At 38.9% G+C, this 19220-nt stretch overlaps 1 protein-coding gene across 2 annotated transcripts in view; it reads left to right on the forward strand.

Annotated features, from left to right (window-relative positions):
• GPR155 (G protein-coupled receptor 155) overlaps positions 1-18953 on the forward strand; it is a 43150-nt gene extending 24197 nt beyond the window's left edge. Inside the window, exons 11-16 of one of the 2 annotated variants that reach the window (XM_032407800.1) lie at positions 4396-4500; positions 9059-9195; positions 10665-10760; positions 13179-13243; positions 14523-14660; positions 16953-17030. In XM_032407800.1, coding sequence (XP_032263691.1) covers positions 4396-4500; positions 9059-9195; positions 10665-10760; positions 13179-13243; positions 14523-14660; positions 16953-16998 — 587 coding nt within the window. In that variant the 3' untranslated portion in view covers positions 16999-17030. Of the gene's footprint in view, positions 1-4395; positions 4501-9058; positions 9196-10664; positions 10761-13178; positions 13244-14522; positions 14661-16952 lie in introns of both variants that reach the window. The other variant, XM_032407792.1, reaches the window with a different exon arrangement.
• Positions 18954-19220: the final 267 nt, after the last annotated feature.

Here is a 19220-nt window from a genome sequence, read left to right on the forward strand (position 1 = left end):
CTTTGGACCTGAGAGTTTAGGAGAAAGTCACAACTGAAGGAAGTCCCTTTCTAGGAAACTAAGCACTTAAAACACTTGCAAATTGGACAATAGTGTATCAGGTGAGCACCATCAATAAAATGAACTCAAGAAGACCTGGTTAAGCAGAGTCAGTAATAGTCAGGAATAGGCAAACCATGGTCTGCAGGCCAAATGTGATTCACCACCCGGTCCTGTGTGGCCCAAGAGCTAAGAATAATTTTTACATATTTAAAGGGTTGAAGAAAAATTTCTAAAAATTTCTAAAACTTGGAAGCTATATGAACTTTAAATTTCCGTGGCCATAATGTTTTATTCGAAACCACCTGTGCTCGTTCATTTATGTATTTTCCCTGGGCTGCTTTCACGCTATGTTGGTAGAGTTCAGTCATTCACCAGAGACCCAGGGGCCTGCAAAGCCCAAAATATTTATCATCTGGTCCTTTACAGCAAATGTTTGCCAATCCTCTAAGTAAACATATGTTCCTAACTAGTAACTTTGTTAATAAGTGTTAACAACTTCAATTCGTGAAGGGAACTCAGCAATAGAGTATGCATTTTGGATTCACTGGTGCCTGTGGAGATTTCATAAACATAAAGCATTGTGCCTGGGAGTGTAAGTGCTGGTACCTATTTTGTTCAGAGACTTTGTGGCATATAGGGATGACTGATCTCAAAACTATTAATTGTAAATGTCAATAAGTAAACGGTTAAAAAAAGAGAGTAAGATTTTAAAAATTTATCTTTGTTGTAAAAAGAGGAAAATCCCACAGATCTTACCATTTTATGTTGCCTTCTCCGCCCTCTCTCCCTTCCTCCATGCCAAACTGAAAGTATAGAGGACAGTGGCTAAAAACGGGCACTGGAGCCAGACTGCCTGGGTTCAAGTCCTGACTCCACAGTCTACTGCTCTTTGATCTTGGGCAAGTTCCCTCTGCCTCAGTTTCCATATCTGATGATGATAATCCTTACTTCATAGGACTATAAGGTCCTACTACACAGGACTGTAGTTTGCCACTTCCTGACTTACACCATTATCCCTGCCTCGGTCAGTACTCCTTTAGTTCATACTATTAATGGTGCTCGCTCATTTTTTTTGTTAGATCCTTTGTGATTTCAGCATCAGAATTTCATTCTTTGAGCCCTCTTGACCATTTTCCCTTTTAAAATGGAGGTTCAAGGATTCTCTTTATGATGTGTTCACTAAAATTTTAAAAGTTGCTTTCTTGAAGTCTAGAGTACTTTTCGGATGCTGCCCAGTACCCTCTCCTTCCTCACTTCCTTTGTGGACAGCTACAGTGATCCTATAAAGGATCCTGCGGACCACAGCTCTAGCTGGCTCTCTGTGTCTTCTTCCCCCATGAGTGTTCCAGAACTGGCTACAGAAGGCCTGACAATGTGTGTGGGGAACACAAAACAAAGTGTCTTAAGCCCAGAGCCTTTTGTTGCCACCATTACCTGTATTTTATTTTTAAAGATTTAGTTATTTATTTTGAGAGAGAGAGTACAAGAAAGCAAGTGCATGTGGGGTGGTGGGGGGGGCAGAGGGAAAGAATCTCAAGCAGACTCCCCACTGAGCACAGAGCCTGACATGGGGCTTGATCTCACGACCCTGAGATCATGACCTGAGCCGAAGGCAAACATTTAACTGACTGAGCCACCCAGGCACCCCTCTATCTGTATTTTAAAAATAGCAAATAAAGTGCACCATAGATGTTCTTTAAACTCAGTCATCAGGGGGTGCCTGGGTGGCTCAGTCGTTAAGCGTCTGCCTTCGGCTCAAGTTATGATCCCGGGGTCCTGGGATCGAGCCCCACATCGGGCTCCCTGCTCCGCGGGAAGCCTGCTTCTCCCAATCCCACTCCCCCTGCTTGTGTTCCCTCTCTCACTATATCTCTCTCTGTCAAATAAATAAATAAAATCTTTTTAAAAAATAAATAAACTCAGTCATCGTCATCTCCAGCAGGAAAACCAGCTTGTCCTGTAATGTAAATAAATAAAGAGCCAGAGGACAGCTATTGCTTGGTTCCATAGGAAATCTTCCTTAGTGTTTCTATTTCCCTCTCCTTGTATCTCACTGTTTTATAACTGCTGTTGAACCTATCTGTATAACCCGCTAGACTATAAGTGCTATGACTGATTTGCCCAACATTATTGCCTCGGCACCTAGCGTGGTATCAGTCTTACTGTAAGTGTTTAGTAATATTTGTTAATGGATGGGTAGATGCATGGCTGGATAAGTTACACCATGATTTTCTTTCTTTTTTTTTTTTTAAGATTTTATTTATTTATTTGAGAGAGAGAGAGCACAAGCTGGGGGGGACGAGGGTGGGGGGAGAGGCAGAGGGAGAGGGAGAAGCAGGCTTCCTGCTGAGCAGGGGGCCCGACACGGGGCTCGATCCCAGGAGCCTGGGATCATGACCTGAGCCAAAGGCAGATGCTTAACTGCCTGAGCCACCCAGGTGCCCCTGCACCATGATTTTCTGAAGCTACCCTACAAATTGCCATGGCAAAGTACTTGTTTATTTGCCTGTTCACCCATGTTCCGAGGGGAAAATCTGTGTGGTTATTCTCCTCCCGCAAATCCTGCTCTCTTCTGCTTTGCTAGTCGTGTTAACACATAACACATTTGATGTCCAGCCTGGCCTCCCCAAATCTCGGTTATCCAAAATAGTTCACTCACCTCTACCCCTTGCTATGCATTTGTCAGAGACCCATGATTTGCACATGTTGTAAGTGTGGAATTATGACTAAAAGGGAAATTAACCTATTAACCTTTTAATATGAGATCAAAGGCTTAGTTATAAAGGAGAAGGCTAATACACTAGTTATGTATCCTTCTTATGTTAGAAGATAAAAACTGCCATAGCACTTTTCGTGGTGGCTATAATCATGTGTGAGTACCCGCGTGCATGCCCGGTATGTATGTCATTGGAATGGGCTGGCTTTATATCTGTTTTCTGAACAATTTCATCTTAGCTGACTTAAGCCTTCAAATTTCTGAAGATAGGAGGGCTAGGCCAGGTGATCTCTGTATTTTCTTTTCTATTATACTGTGGTTCTATTTTAACCTTGAGATGGCATCATTATCTTAAATTTAGAAAGACACTTGTAATAGCTTATTATAGATTGTAGTTTTTATACTTTGAAATCTTTTTCTGTTAAGAACACTGCTGAAGAATTAAGTCATATTATCAATGAAAATTTCAGCCTAGGCATTATTCCTTTTTCTAGCATATTAAATTTTAATACAATTTATCACTGAACTTATTATCTATTAGAATCCACACCAGAAAAAAAAAAAAAGAATCCATGTCAAGGAGCACCATGTCTTATATCTGTGTTTAAAGGACACTGCATGCATCCTCTGACTACGCAGAAGAGAAACTATAGCTCTATAGCAGAGGTCTCAGTGAACTTCCATAAACCAATCTACCTATAAAGCAGCAAGAGCTTTTCAGCAGTATATGTTTGAAAAGACGAAAAAATAGAATTGTTTTGACTGCATTTTCTAGACTAGTAGGAAACACCTTCTTGGGCGCCTGGGTGGTTCAGTTGGCTAAGCAACTGCCTTCGGCTCAGGTCATGGTCCCGGAGTCCTGGGATCGAGTCCCACATGGCTCTTGGCTCAGCAGGGAGCCTGCTTCTCCCTCTGACTCTCTCCCCTCTCGTGCTGTCTCTCTCTCTCTCTCAAATAAATAAATAAAATCTTTTAAAAAAAAAAGGAAACACCTTCTTAAAGAAGCAAGTCTTGAGCTGAACATGAAGGAGGAGAGGATTTCAAAGAATTAACAGAGTGGGAATCGCACATGTGTCTAACCAGGTCTGCAGACCCGAAAAGGCGTGGGGTTTGTGGAGGACACTAAAGAATTGTCCGGAAAGAAGGAAGACGCCTTGTTGGACAGTGGGGATGGTTGGATAGGGTAAGAGGGGCCAAGTCCTCAGGAGCTCTCAAATTCAGGCCAAGGAGCTTCAATTAACTACAGTAAACGATAGAGCGTTAGTGCGTGTTTTTAAGGAGTGATGAAAAAAAGCTGTTTTTGAAGAAAGTGTTTAAATTCTTAGTTCTCAAAGCACAGTGGTAACTAATAAAAGCAGCATGGATTAAAACACTCTTCCTTGTCATGCAACGAGGAGACAATATACAGAGGAGCTGGTCCTTTTCTGCCACTCCTTAAATGTTAACCTCCGTATAAGCACATGTAAATTCTTCTTGATAGACACCGTGTGAACACATTTCCATTGTGGCTGCATGGGAAATTTGTGTGTGTGTATGAGTGGGTGGGTTGTCTGGTTTGGTCTGGTTTGGCATCTCTTGAAGTTGTCCATTTCTGTTGTGGTTGGGCCTTATTCTCCTATGTTATTTTATCTATATAGGTTGCTGTTCCTGCTCAATGGGAGATGGTGGATTGCACTGCCCATCCACCGAGACAGTAGGAAACACAGGCGCCAGTGGGCTTGTGACTCCTTCGTTTGAGAAAAGTAAGTGCCTCCAGGCCATGAGGATGGGCCTAAGGAACAGGAGATTCCTCTCCTTACACCGTAAAAGATTTCGGCTCAGGATTTCATAGAAGCTACACTGCTTATGTATTCTCAAATAAGATGGGGAAAAGTGCTAATAGGATAATAATTGTGCATAGATAGGATACTCATTTAAAAAAATAAAGTTCGGGGAACCTGGGTGGCTCAGTTGGTTAAGCATCCGACTCTTGATCTCAGCTCGGATCTTGGTCTCAGGGTTGTGAGTCCAGACACCGAGTTGGGCTCCACACTAGACATGAGCCTACTTAAAAAAATAATATTAAAAAAATTAAGTTCTTATAATATAGTAATTGGTAGTATTATAGACATGTTTTCCAATAAATTTAACCCATGTGGTAATTCCAAGAAGTTTGCCCCAAGTACCATTTTTTTGGGGAGGGACTCTTTTCTTATTTTAGCAGCTAAGACTTTTCCCCCACTCATCTCTTTCGGGGCCAGGACCAATTAGTGCTTAATTACATTTTGAATCTATAGACTTTAAATATACCCTTTCTTATAAAGTAAGAAAAATCTTTGAAAGCAATGAACTTTGACATACAGAGTAGAAGACTGAATTACATTTGTGGTCTGAATTTCAGTTTATTTATTTGTTTGAGCTAAAATTGGTATGTAACATTATATTAGTATAAGGTGTACAACATAATAGTTCAATATTTGTATATATTACACAGTGATCACCACAATAAGTCTAGTTACCATCCGTGACCATACAATTGACCCCCTTCACTCTTTTCACCCTCCCCTAACCCCCTTCCCCTCTGATAACCACCAGTCTGTTTTCAACCTTGCCCTAGCTCTTGGTTGTCTCTAGACCCTTTGTGATTGTCTAGCCTGACTTATTCTTGATAGTCCCAGTTGTTGAGGGTGTGCTAGGACGGGTGCGAAGGGAGGGACCTAGATTCAGGCTGATTGGAAGCCAGATTCTCAGGCAGCAGCTCTTAAAGTATGCAAATATATACAGTCCTGTGGGACCACAATCGTAGACCCTGCTGACCTCTAGACCAGGAGATCTGAAGGTATCCCCTGGGTGCAGTTGCCAAGAATCAGGGCTTCAGTCAAGTGTAAAAGATCCTTTCTGGGAGATACCAGTGAGCTGTGGCAAGGCCGAGGTGGGGGGTGGGGTTTGCACAGATGCTGTCTCTGCCTGCATCCTCCAGAATGCTTCTGTAGCCTTTAGATGTGTGGCTTTAACCTGAAGCCTGTCCCTCAGGTTAAAGCTCCTGGGCGATCAAATGGGTCTTTTTCATGTGTACTCTGCGGGTGTATTTCAGTTTGCTGTCTGTGTATTGCCCAGGATGTGGTATGCTGTCCAGAACTATCTTTCCAAATGTTACAAACCTGTGGAGCCTAGAAGCACAAGCCTCCGCAGCCACCAGAGCCAGGCAAGTGGGTGGCCTCTGTGTGGACTGAGTTCACCCACCAGCTTTAGCAAGGCTGCAGGAGAGTGTTGGGTGTGGGACAGGCCTGTGCCAGGAAAGAGCATCTGGGGCGGGGCACACCTGCAATTTTAGCAGAGCTGGAGAAGAGCATTCTGGGAGGGACGTGCCTTGGTTTGAGCCATGTTATGTTTGCACGCACCTGCCTGCTCTGGCAAGGTAGAGGGAGAGTGTAAAAACTGGCACTCTCAAGCAGCTCCATCCACAAAAAAAATTCCAGTGAATCTTTTAAGATTAGCAGTTGAATCTCCTTCACATATAATCTAGTCACTTCTCGAACAGCTGCCTTTGTGCTGGTTCCCCAGATGGGTGAGTCCATGCATGAGCCCCTCAAAAGGAGTATCTCAGATCCCCGTAGCCCTTGGGCCCCCTGGACATAAGCCCCATGTTTCCAGAACCAGACTTTCTTGGGGCCTCATATGTCTGGTACAGGTCCCAAGGGTTGGGGTCCCTGATGTGGAGCACAATCCCCTCACTCCTCAGGAAGTTCTAAGCCTGTGAGATCCTTCCCTATTGTGAGTCACTGTACCCAGGGTGAGCTTTTCGGTGAGATTGCATTTCTGCCTTTCCTACCTGGCTTGATGTGGCCATTTTTCCCTTGTTGTGGAGGAAGCGGGCCAGCTAGTTTCAGTTCTTTTTAGGTGGGAGTTATTCCAAATAGAGTGGTAGATTTGGTGTATCTATGGGAGATGAGTTCAGGGTCTTCCTATACCACCATCTTGGATCATCTCCATGCACGCACAATGGAATTCAAATTATTTAAAACAACTGAACGCACTTATGTGAAATTGCAATGCACTTTCAGTTGATTATGCTTATTTGTAATTAAGTTAGAAAGGGAAACCCCCAAAAGCCCTCTTAAGACATGGTGAAATATATGTCAACTGTATTGTTGTCAAAGGCATTTCACTTTTATATAAGAAATGTGAGGATTATAAATAAGGATGTATGCAAATCACTTAGCACAGTGTGTGGAATACATAGTAAATGCTCATTAAACATAGTTGCAGTAGTAGTGGTTGTTATTAGGCAAGCAGGGTTTATATTTGGCTGCTGTCTGCTGGCTAGTAATGAATCTTAAATAGTGGAACTCACATTTCTATAGAAAGAAGTGAAAATATATCAGATGTTGGGCCTTCACTGACTTTCTGCTAGGAAACCCCATTTGGTGTTCAGTTAAACTGTCTTTCAGTTTTTGTATGCCACTTTCCTAAACTAATGTTTCTTTACTTTACATCATAATTCTCAAGGCTTTTCTCCTTATGTTTTCTCCCTACACAATATACCTAATAGTAAAGTCTGTCAACAAATTCAATATGTAATTTAACATTTTTTTTTGTCTCCGGAAATTATGTTATGCTTTTCTTATCTGTCATTTTCTTCATGAATAATGCTGATTCCTGAAAAGTCTTTTATATAGGAGCTTCTTTCATTTTCTGATCCTATTTTGTAAAAGTCATATAGAAAGAAAGCCATCACATATGGACTTCATCTACTCCTATAATTTAGTATCATTCCTTACGCCTGAAATAAAGAAAGGCTAGAGGAAATCAAACCATGAACAAGTGAGAATTTTTAGAGCTTAGCAGTATAATTAATTCCTCATCCCCAAAACACTGGCACAGCACAAAGGCAAAATCAATGTTGCAATGTGTAAAAAAGGCAAATGAAAGATAATAAAATTTATTTTTATCCATTTTTGTAATATCTGTATGCAGTATTTTAAGACCAGGTTTATTATATATACTGATAGAATTTTTGTACACTAAGATATACACAAATAATTTTTATTAAAGTAGGATCATACTAGAGAGACAGTTTGGCAGCCTGCTTTCTTTTCACATAGCAACACTGTGCGCTTCCCCTGTGCCGTAAGCCGCAATGTTGGACCACGTTTAATGACTGCATATGTCCCTTTCTGGAAAGGGGCTCTAGGAAATACAGATTTTTATGGTTACCTTGAGGGTTAAGAGCTATAAAATTGTGGCTTTCATCTTTGACTTTTTAAAATCAGACTGTATGTTAGACTAGACATCCATTTCGTAAAAAATGTTTTCCCCTGCTTTGGGGGCCATGGACATAGTGGAGCTGAGGCAGGAGAACACAGGTTTCTTGAGAAAGGCCCCTCCCCTCTAGCTAGTCTAGGCCAGAGAAGGGTCATACCTGTGATTTGGACTTGCTTCTGCATGTCAACAGAATGGTGTATAACAGTTTTGATTTCTTAAAGGTCTTTTCTAAGGCAGATTTTAAACTCTTTAATGAAAGGCAAGGGGGAGTAGTACATTTGTGTTACAATTAGCCAAACTAGGATATCTGTGACCAATATGTAGATTTGTTACAGATGAAACATGAGCTATTAATTTAGCCTTAAAAAAAGAAATTAAGATATATATATTTATAATGTATAGCTAATGGCTATAATAACAGCTAATGGCATGAGGGAAGTACCCAGTGTTGCTAAGTAAAAAAAAAAAAAAGCACGCTGCCAATCTGTGCCTTTGTATGATCCTACTTTAATAAAAAGTATTTGTGTGTTCTTGGTGTAGAAAATTCTATAAGTAGAGGGGTCGCCTGGGTGGCTCAGTCAGTTGAGCGTCTGCCTCCGGCTCAGGTCATGATCCCAGGGTCCTGGGATCGAGCCCCGCATCGGGCTCCCTGCTCAGCGGGAAGCCTGCTTCTCCCTCTCTCTCTCCCCCTGCTTGTGTTCCCTCTCTTGCTCTCTCTCTGTCAAATAAATAAATAAAATCTTAAAAAAAAAGAAAAGAAAAATTCTATAAGTAGACACAGTAAACCTGGTCTTAAAAAATATATGTGTTACACCGTTAAATAGTGTAGAAGGGAACTATGGCATCCTACTTGTATTTTGTCAGATGAAACCACTTGACAAGTAGAACTCTCCTGAGACCACATGAAGGAGCCTTCCTCAGATTTCATCTAAAATAATATACTGATGCTGAGCTGAATGTGCATATGCGCTGGTTTGCTTCGAAAGTCATTATGAATTTAAAATGCATTCAAATAAAAAGCTCTGATTACAAATTGTTGTACTTACTGTCTTATAGATGATCATTGTGTGAGTCGCTGTAACTCCCAGACCTGCATGTTAGTCCAGGAAGAAGAGCAGTATCTACAGAGTGGAGACCAGCAACTGACTCGTCATGTGTTGCTGTGTTTACTTCTCATTATTGGCCTGTTTGCTGTAAATGTTTCTTCTGATTTTTGTTTTGGGGCCATTTCTTTAAATGTTTGGCAAAGATTTTATTCAGGCATCTGAGGGAAACTTAGTTGCTGCTTCTGGGAGGGGTGGGTGGCAACGAGGCCAATCTGAATCCTGATCTTGAGCTGTTTTGGGGAGCAAGGGGAATGAAGAATTCACAGCACTCTGCTGCCTAAATGCCCCAGTAGCCTCTTCTGCTTAGAGTCATTTACTCTATTCTCTGAACCTAGAATCTGGTAAAACCAGGTATCCCCACGCTGTGTACGGGGCCGCTTATTCTAACGTATTCCTTCCAAGACTGACCTCAGTGGGTAAATGCCTACGTGGTCTCGCAGGAGATATTCCTCAGATAAATAAGCTTTTAAACAAAATTTTTCGTTATGAAAATAACACAACCACTTCATACAATAGATAGTTGTGAGATTACCACCTTCTATTTTTAATACATTTTTTCATTGTTCTAATTGTCATACAGATTTATACCCTGCTTTGTCACCTATGTCAACCATTTTCATCTTGCTACGCAGTTGTTCCGAACTGTTACTTTAAATGACTCCTTAATAAACCATAGAGGAGATACATTATCATTTTCTCAACCACTTTCTTAGGGATGATTATTCCTAGTTCTTCAAAATGCTTAAATAAACATCTCCATGCAATATTTCCGTATGATAGACTCTCAAGGTTGGGAAATCTGGATCAAAGAGTACAAATATTTCAGTGCCTTTGGATGCATTCTATCAAATTGTTTTCTGAAGGAGTAGTATAGATTTGTAAAAGTACTCTCACCAGCACTGAATGTTATAAATTTTAAAATCTGATAATTTTGTAAGTGAAATATAGCACTTGATTTTTTCAATGCATTTCTCTGATTACTAGGGGCTTTTAGAATTAGTTTTATGTCCTCTTTTGTGAATTATCAGTTACTATTATATAATTCTTTGAGATGGTTCAAGTGTAACTTGCCTAGAGATGGGAGATGGACCATATAATGTATGAAGAAACCTTTTTACGTGGGGATGCTTGTTACATAGAATGCTATCAGCCAGCACCATTTTAACTGCTGTTTAAGAAAAAAAATCAAAAAGTAAATGCTGCCAAGAACGGCTGCTTAGCGATGTGATTGTTTTGATTGTGTAGAACTAATTTTAAAATCAGTCCTGTCTTAGGCTTGTTGGCAGTCCTGATGTATTATGTAAGCTTCTGTATTATGGCGCATGTCTTCTTGCTTCAAGTCTGATCAAATTAGATGCTGTTTGAATGACATCTGTCAAGAGGAGAGGTTGAAACCTCTTGTTCAAAAGACAAAGCCTCTATATTCTGTCGGTGTTTTTCCTTTTAGTCTTTTTCTGCCTGATTATTAAGCAGATAAGTTATTGTACTGTGTTCTGGATAGAGAGAAATGATTAGCTAGCTTCATTTTAAAATACTATTTTCACCTTCCTTTACAGAATCTTTCCAGTTGTTTGTGGTGGCTATTCAACCAAGAACCTGGAAGACTCTATGTTGAGTTACAGTTTTTCTGTGCTGTGTTTAACTTTGGCCAGGTATTTATTCCCTGAGAACTTGGAAGGCTTTTTTCTGTTTTCCTGGATGGGCTGTTTGGGGGGCAGTGGTGCGGATGTTGTTGTTTTCTTTTAAATCGAAAGGGTTTAGTTGGTTTGCCGGCTGCTGGTACATGACAGCTGGCAGGGGCTGCCGGTCTCCGTGTTGGTTCAAGTCCTCAGAATGCACCCGCAGTGTTTCAGTCAGAAACACCAAATCATTTTTTGCTTTGGTTTTAAAATAAAGAATGATAATTTAAGCAGGGACAAGATGTTCCAGCTTCTTTTTAAACTTTGTGATGGTCTTAATAAGTCACTTTGGGAAGAAGACTTACCTTCTCTGAGCCTTTAGTTTCATCACTTAAATTGATGAACATCATTTCATTTACATTTCAATGTTTCTTGAACAATAGGTACTTAAATCTTTTTAGAAAATCATGTGGTAGATAAATAAATTTTGGCCAGGGATAGTTAGTTACCATTCCTTGAGGACCTACTACTATATGCCAACCATTATTAAGCTTGATACTTTAGTCATCTTGCTTAAACGTCACAAGAATACCTACAAAGTAGACATTATCATTCCCAGTTTACAAATTAGAAACTAAAATTCCATGAAGAACTAATATAATAGGTGCTATTGTTTTTATGTCACTATTAAAATGGATATTTAAGAATAAGTGATGTTTTATGTATTGGGAAGATATTTTTATGTGTAAAGTTCAAAATGTGATTCTGTTTTTAATCCCTTACCTTTTAATTAGAGAATATTAGTCCCCAGATTAAGTATCGGGTTGAAAAAAATACTGTGTTTGAAATCACGGGGTTTTAATAATCAACCGAAGTCAGTTAACGTTTATCAGTAAAGAGTCCCGCACTTTTTACCCTAACATTAATTTCTTTTTTTTTAAAGATTTTATTTATTTATTTGACAGAGAGAGATAGTGAGAGAGGGAACACAAGCAGGGGGAGTGGGAGAGGGAGAAGCAGGCTTCCCGCTGAGCAGGGAGCCCGATGCAGGGCTCGATCCCAGGACCCTGGGATCATGACCTGAGCCGAAGGCAGACGCTTAATGACTGAGCCACCCAGGCACCCCTAACATTAATTTCTTGAAATATTTCCAGTTTGTTTTGCCATTATTGTGGGAGCAAAATGACTCTGTCCAGATAGATAAGTGACCCATTCAGTTTATTACAGATAGACTTGAGTATCCCAAGCTACTTGATGCTCACCTCACTTTGTGATTCTATTTAAGATCTGATTCTGTACCCAAGACCTATAAAATACTAGGTTGAAAACTCATAGTCTCACTCAGCATTTTGTATTCAGGAAAGCCACTCCAGGCGGAGTCACCCCAAGACTGGCACTGAGAAGGCTTCACAAAGAAGCTAATGCCAGGAATGTTGCATTTGAAATGATGCCCCCACGGCTAATGGCCCAAGTGTTTCAAAGGAGAGAGATATACACCCCCACACACCACCACCACCACATCCTATATAGGTGTTGTAGTAAGATCATTCCTTTTTGGTTGTTTGAAGTTTGGGGGTGAAGAAAGGTAGATCCTTCGTGCAATATATTACATTCTCCATCCCACCTCCCACCAACTTGCACTTAGATCCTTATCCCACTGTGTCTGACAAATGGCAGCTCCCAGGCTCCTGCCTCTCCAAGCAGTCCCAATTGTCCTGATCTGTGGCTGACTTCCGGTGCCATTTTGCTTCATCACCCCCAAATCCTTCAAAGCCTTTCCCTAAGCACCTAGCCAACTTCATTTCACATAAAGTTTGTTCAGTTATTTCATTATAACCAGATACTATATAATTCTATCATTTCTCAAGTGTTAACAGAAAAATAATAAATACCTAAGCACAATAGGAGCTAATTTATTTTCTTTTTTAAAAAGAGGAAAAAAAGACATAAAACTTTTATTTTTTTGTTTAAGATTTATTTATTTATTTATTTGACAGAGACACAGCAAGAGAGGGAACACCAGCAGGGGGAGTGGGAGAGGGAGAAGCAGGCTTCCCGCTGAGCAGGGAGCCCAGTGCGGGGCTCGATCCCAGGACCCTGGGATCATGACCTGAGCTGAAGGCAGATGCTTAACGCCTGAGCCACTCAGGCACCCCGACATAAAACTTTTAAATATTTCCATTTTTCTTCAGTAAGCTAGCATGAAGATGTGGTCGCTCAGTACTTATTTAAACCGGTTATCCAACATAATTCGTAAGATAGGTGACTGGAAAGAGGCAGCCAAGTATCATAACTGCCTCCAGGCATTAAACTTTAGAGGGCCTGCCTTACAATATTGCTCTAATCACTATGGATTTGCTTCCCTCAGCACTAAATATGGTGACTTCCATAACTTCCCAGTCTTAACGTTCTAGTGTTGAATTCATAACTATAACTTTTCTTCTTCCATAGGGATTTATTTCCTTTGGCATCTTTGGATTGGACAAACATTTAATCATTCTGCCTTTCAAAAGAAGGTAAATTTAGTTTTGAAATAAATCTGTATCTGTAAAGGTAATGACAAGGCCATTCTATTAAGATACTGATATTTTTAAACCTTTAGTAACTGCTAGGAGACTACAGAAAGGGTAAATTAAACACTGCAGAAAGGTTATATGTTGATTCACATATCTGTTGTAAATAACTGCAGAGAAAATATTGGAAGAACTCTTATTAATCCAACATTGTCATTTGCATTTTAACAAGAATTGATGGATGCTGACTTCTACCTATGCCATTAACTACATAAAGTAAAATGAAACTTGGAAGTGTATTTAGAAATGGAAATAATAGATGGTGTGCCCCCAAAGGTCTATATTTGACAATGTAGGTTCTCCTTTGACAATAGGATTTCTCTTTCTATCAAACTGACAATTTATAGAAAACTTAAATTCTCTTCCTGCTAAACTTTTGTTTTTTATTTGCTTGGTGAAGAGTTTCTTTAGATTCCGATTGGGAATTTCTTTATAATAACAATGATAGTGTGAATATAATAATGAAGTGGGAATTCTCCAACTTGGGAGTGGCAGGAAAGGGGGGCACAAGTCTTTGTATATCCTCATTTGTTTTCAAAGTCAAAATTAGTAGAAATTAGAAGTACGAGTGGAATTTATCCAACCAACTATATAAAAAGTACCCAGTATATGGTCACTCTTCTTTCTTCTCCTTCTTCTTTTTTGTCATCATTAACATCATCACATTATTAAGATGTAGTTGCTAGGGTCATAATCATTTCATTAAGGAGGAAAAGTGTAATAGGAAAGTCATTGAACTTAGTTAACAGCTTCATAATGTTGATCAGGTAAAATAGTCAACAGATCTATTGTCCGAGGTGACAGAAACAGAAATGTGCTGTATTCCAGATCCTAGTATTTGTCTCTTTGGTACTGAAATTGGAAAATGATTAAATAAAATACTTGATCTCTGTAAGTAATTTTTGCAACTTAAAACAGTAGAATGTAGAATAAGAAAAGAACTTCATTTATTGGCAGAAACTGAAATGGATCAAATATGTCAGGAGGGTTTATAAAATGTTCAAGTCTCAAGTCTCCCACCCTGCCTCACCTCACCCCCACCCTACCTGCTTGGACCAGGAAACCAAGTGCAGGTTATGTCTTTGCCTCAGAGACTAATGAGATCTGGATGTTGTAGATGTTAGCTTTGAAAGAGCCATGTTGATGGGGTGATAAGCAAGAAGGGGTTTTCTCCAGTGCTTTCATTTCCTTAAAAGTGGCCTCCATAAATTTTGGTTTTTAGACTTGAATTCCTATGGAATAATAAAGAGACAGCAGAAAACAGGGGTTCTCCTGTTCCTGAGGAAATAAAAATGACCTGTCAGCAATTTATCCATTATCACCGTGACCTCTGCATCCGAAACATTGTCAAGGAAAGAAGGTAAGTACAAATTCCAGATAATTATATTTTAGATGATTAATTTTGGTTTGTAACAGGCTAAGTAATGTGGTTTTAACTAACTACATGGTTGTTATTTTCAATAGCATGTTTACATGTAAAAGTGAAAATAGCTATGGGTCAGTTTATAGTTTAAGAAACAGAATATATAAGATTTTTACGCTTTCTAAATGTTATATAACTGCCGATTTCCATATAAAGTGTGAAAACTAATTTAGAATGAACCAAGATGTCGTGAAATATTAACATTCACTTCATGTTGGCCATTAGTGTCTCACAAAGCTATGGGATACACTGGATTTAGAAGTGGCTTTCTATTCTCCATCTCCTAGTGGTATGTTATTTCATATTATTAATGACATTGTCAAAAAAATGAAATGAAATTTGTATTTTAATTAATTCGGCTGCTTATTTTTCCCTTCAAGTCCTAATCTTCAGTCTATGACATCATATTTATTCTTCTAATCCTCAAAGTATGGAGGATGCAGCAGGAAATGAATTAAAGTGCCATGATTTTTGGTTGTCATAAAAGAGGAAAAAAACACAACATAACCAAATATGTTTATGTGTATAACTACGTATTTAAAAATTTGTGAAGATTACCATTCAGGGTGATATATTTAACCTATTATGCCAGTATATTTTATTATACCCAAAAGGAGGCCTGGTATAGCTAGTGGAAAGGGGACTCACTGGTTGCGCACTGATACCAGAGGCCAGGTCCCGAATCTGCCACTTACCAGCTATGTGACGTCAGGCCAGTTCGATTCTCTAAACCTTTGTTTTCCTCTTATTTGAAGTTAGATAGCATGTCTTTGAAGTGGATAGCAAAATCTATATGATGGTCCAAGCTCAGTTTCTGGAAATGGTAAACTATGAAGAAAAGTTAGTTTCTTACCCTTAAAGAGCCAAACAGAATTACTTCAAAGTTCCATCTGTGGCTAGTTCCAACAATTTACAATCGTTTTTCTTAAAGGAAGAAAGGGCACTCCACTTCAGAAAGGCCCCCCGTGACTGCCCACTGTCAGAAGCATGGCTCTTGCTTCTAGCTGAGCGGACACTGGCTGATGGTGCTGCTGTGCGTCCTGTCTGACGGCACATTCTCTGCATTCTGTGCAGTTCCATGCACTGCGCTTGGAGCTTCCTGGTCAGTCATCAGGAAGCAAGTGCTATTCAGTTGGTGTCTGGGATTACAAGGTGTTTGTTAGGCTATAAGTTAAAAATCAACAAGCAGGGAGAAGGATCAGACAGAGGTGGTAATATTCAGGCTTTTTTTCAAAGTGATGTTTGCATGGCAAAGCATAAATTAAGATATCTTATTACTAAGCAAAATACTGGTGTTAAAATATTTTGATTTATGTACTTGAGAAGATTTTTCATGTATATTAACCTCTTTTCTAATTTTTCTATGAAACGCTATACTCCTTGGTGGTTAAATGGTCTAAAATGTTTGTCACCTATTTCTCATTTCATCTTGATTTTCATCCGCTGTTTCCTGTTGTCAAGCACTTCAGGTTTTACAGCTTGACTAATGCTTGTGGACAGATTCATGTTGTCTCTTACATATTTGTATGAAAACCTACAGAATTCATTGAATTGGTTCTTTAACATTTCCCTTCCCCTTATTTATTTGTTCATACGTGAGGTACCCCACATTTGCATTAGCAAGACAGATTTTAAATAATCAAGAAATAGATTCATCATCAAAGTACACTTTAAAGACCTTACATTTGTAGCAAGACAGATCACACTTATTCCTTCCTTACTTCCTAATGCAAATTCTTGACAAGCGTATCAGTAAGCATGTCTTGCTGCTGAAGGCAAGAAGAAAGACTGTTTGTGGGCACTGTGATAAACAGAAAATAATGACGTTTGATTTGAGTAGTTTAGTAAAAATAGTCACTTCTTAAGAGCTTGTAAAAAATATTATTAAATGTTCCTGAGACAATTTAGTTACTTATTATACCTAAGAGTATAACTTATAAAATGAACACTCTTCAGCTGTCTACAGAATGGATCTGATCATAAAAGACCAGCTACTATAAAAAGAATGCTTCTTCGTAGATGCATTTACTTAGGTCATTTTTTTTTTTACATGTTTCTGTTTTCACAAGCATTATTGGCATATTTTATTTTTTTCTGGTGGATCTTTCTAGGGTCAGGTGAGTTAACAAACCCTTTATATTCAGAATAGTTTCATTCCTGCCACACTTTTAACTATCATGCTGTGTTTCCCTGTCTCCTGTTTTTCCTTGCTTGTCCTCTATCATGCAGTGCTGATACCAGGTTTACAGAACATATGGGTGAATCATTCCTTTGACATACAGGTGTGGTGCAAAGACATCTGTCGGGACCTTCTGTGGCTGTGACCTGGTGAACTGGCTCATTGAAGTCGGCCTTGCCTCCGACCGCGGGGAAGCTGTGATATATGGAGATAGACTGGTGCAAGGGGGAGTCATCCAACATATTACCAACGAGTATGAATTTCGGGACGAGTACTTGTTTTATAGATTTCTTCAAAAGAGCCCTGAACAGAGTCCTCCTGCTATTAATGCAAACACACCCCCACAGGAAACATATAAAGAGATTGAACATTCATCCCCATCCCCTAAGACCTAAATTATGAAGGAGACAACCCTGGGCCATATTCTAGCCCCAGATCTGTTTCTTATTAGCTGTGTGACCTTGGGCAAATCATAATCTCTCTGAGCCTCAGTTGCCTCTTCTGTAAAATTTGGTGAGATGTGTTCCCACCCCATGCGAACATTTTGTGATTTCATGTCTATGGAAAACACACAGGAAACTGACTTAGGAAAAAGAGAAAACCAAGTCAAAATTTAAAGTTCTGATAATAAATATAATAATTACTATAAACTAGTTATGCCAACATTTTAAAACATTGCTCCCCACATCTGTTTGCTATAATTTCAAAGTCAACATCCAATGTACTATTGCTTTAAATTGCCAAATTTGGCAGGTATACTGCTGGCAGGAAATGGACCTTAAATTATGATAACCTTGCACTTATTGATAGCACCTCCTGAAAAAGAATTTTAATGATTCTGATAAAAGGCCTTCTTATTCTGTTTTTCCCGTTTTCTTGACAAATAGTACTCATTAAAAACTAGAAGCAATATTTTTTTAAAGTTCATCTTTTCTTATTTTTATATCCAAAATACTAATCTGTGCCACAGGAGGTGAAGAAGAACCACCATAATTATTATCTCCAAAATCCATCAACAGAAGTCTAATCTTTAACTTTTGTACTAAAAATAATTTCAGCAGTTTTGTTTAAATTTTATCAACAAAATTATTGTCATATATCAATTCTGGTGTTTGCACAAAGCATCACAGTGCAGAAGGATAGCCCTATCACTTTATTCCCTGTAGTTAAAGAGAAAAAAATCTATATAGTTCAAGTCAAGATTTAAAAATTCTAAACCTAACATCCTACTTTTACATCTAGAATTTAGTCTTTTTAAACTATCCATGTATAAAAATCTATAAACTTGAAAATTATTCAGTGTTGCCCTCAGATAAGCTTTATCTTCAATAAATTAAAAAGAGATCTATTCACATGACCTTTGAACCTCTACTTGTTAGGTGTCAGTACTGGTTTAACTTATTTAAAACATGTTTCAAGTATTTATTTTTCTCATACTTTTAATGTCTCATGTAAAAGCCATTTAGAAAATAATTTATAGATTTAAATCATTGCCCTTTTAATGCAACAAATATGTAATTTTTTTTAAAAATCTGCATGGAAGCCTGGTGTATTTAACAAGTAAATTATACTTTATTGTGTAGTATTAACCTGTACCAACTTTATGTTATGATTAGGGAATGGGGATGTTTTTTCAGCAGAACTATCTTGTGGCAAGACCCTTTTTTTCATATGACCACATTATAAGTCTCAGAATGCTCAGGAGTAAGCATAAACCCTCACTGTTATACCAGGAGACTTTTATAGTGACAGCAGTACAGATATTAATTCACATGCATGCAGGCAACTCAAACTGGAGAATTTGTTTTGTGAACAAGTCATATTTCACATGTTCTGTTATTTGCATGAAGGGAATGAGCAGCATCTTTTTCCATGGGAAACACTAAGAGAAAACCCTGGATCTGACTGATCTGAGGTTTCAGATAAGCAAAGGCTTTTTAGGGATGTTTTTAAGATTATGGATATGCTAATTTTGTTAAATGAAAATATTTGTAACTTTTACTCTCACTGACAAAGCAAGTTTCTCAATAAAATACCTATTTTAACTTGCATTGCCAACATCTTTTCTTTGAGTAATCTGAAAAATGCAGAAGCCATCACAGAGGTCTTTTCTATACATTTGCAATTTTTTTTTTTTTAAGATTTTATTTTTTTGAGAGAGAGACAGAAAGAGCACAAGCAGGGGGAGGGGCAGAGGGACAAGGAGACTCCCCACTGAGCATGGAGCCCATCATGGAGCTCGACGTGGGGCTCAATCCCAGGACCCTAAGACCGTGACCTGAGCCAAAGTCAGACGTTTAACTGACTGAGCCACTCAG

Source organism: Phoca vitulina, unplaced genomic scaffold, assembly GCF_004348235.1.
Source record: "Phoca vitulina isolate PV1807 unplaced genomic scaffold, GSC_HSeal_1.0 scaffold1, whole genome shotgun sequence".
In the NCBI taxonomy this organism is placed as follows: Eukaryota; Metazoa; Chordata; class Mammalia; order Carnivora; family Phocidae; genus Phoca; species Phoca vitulina.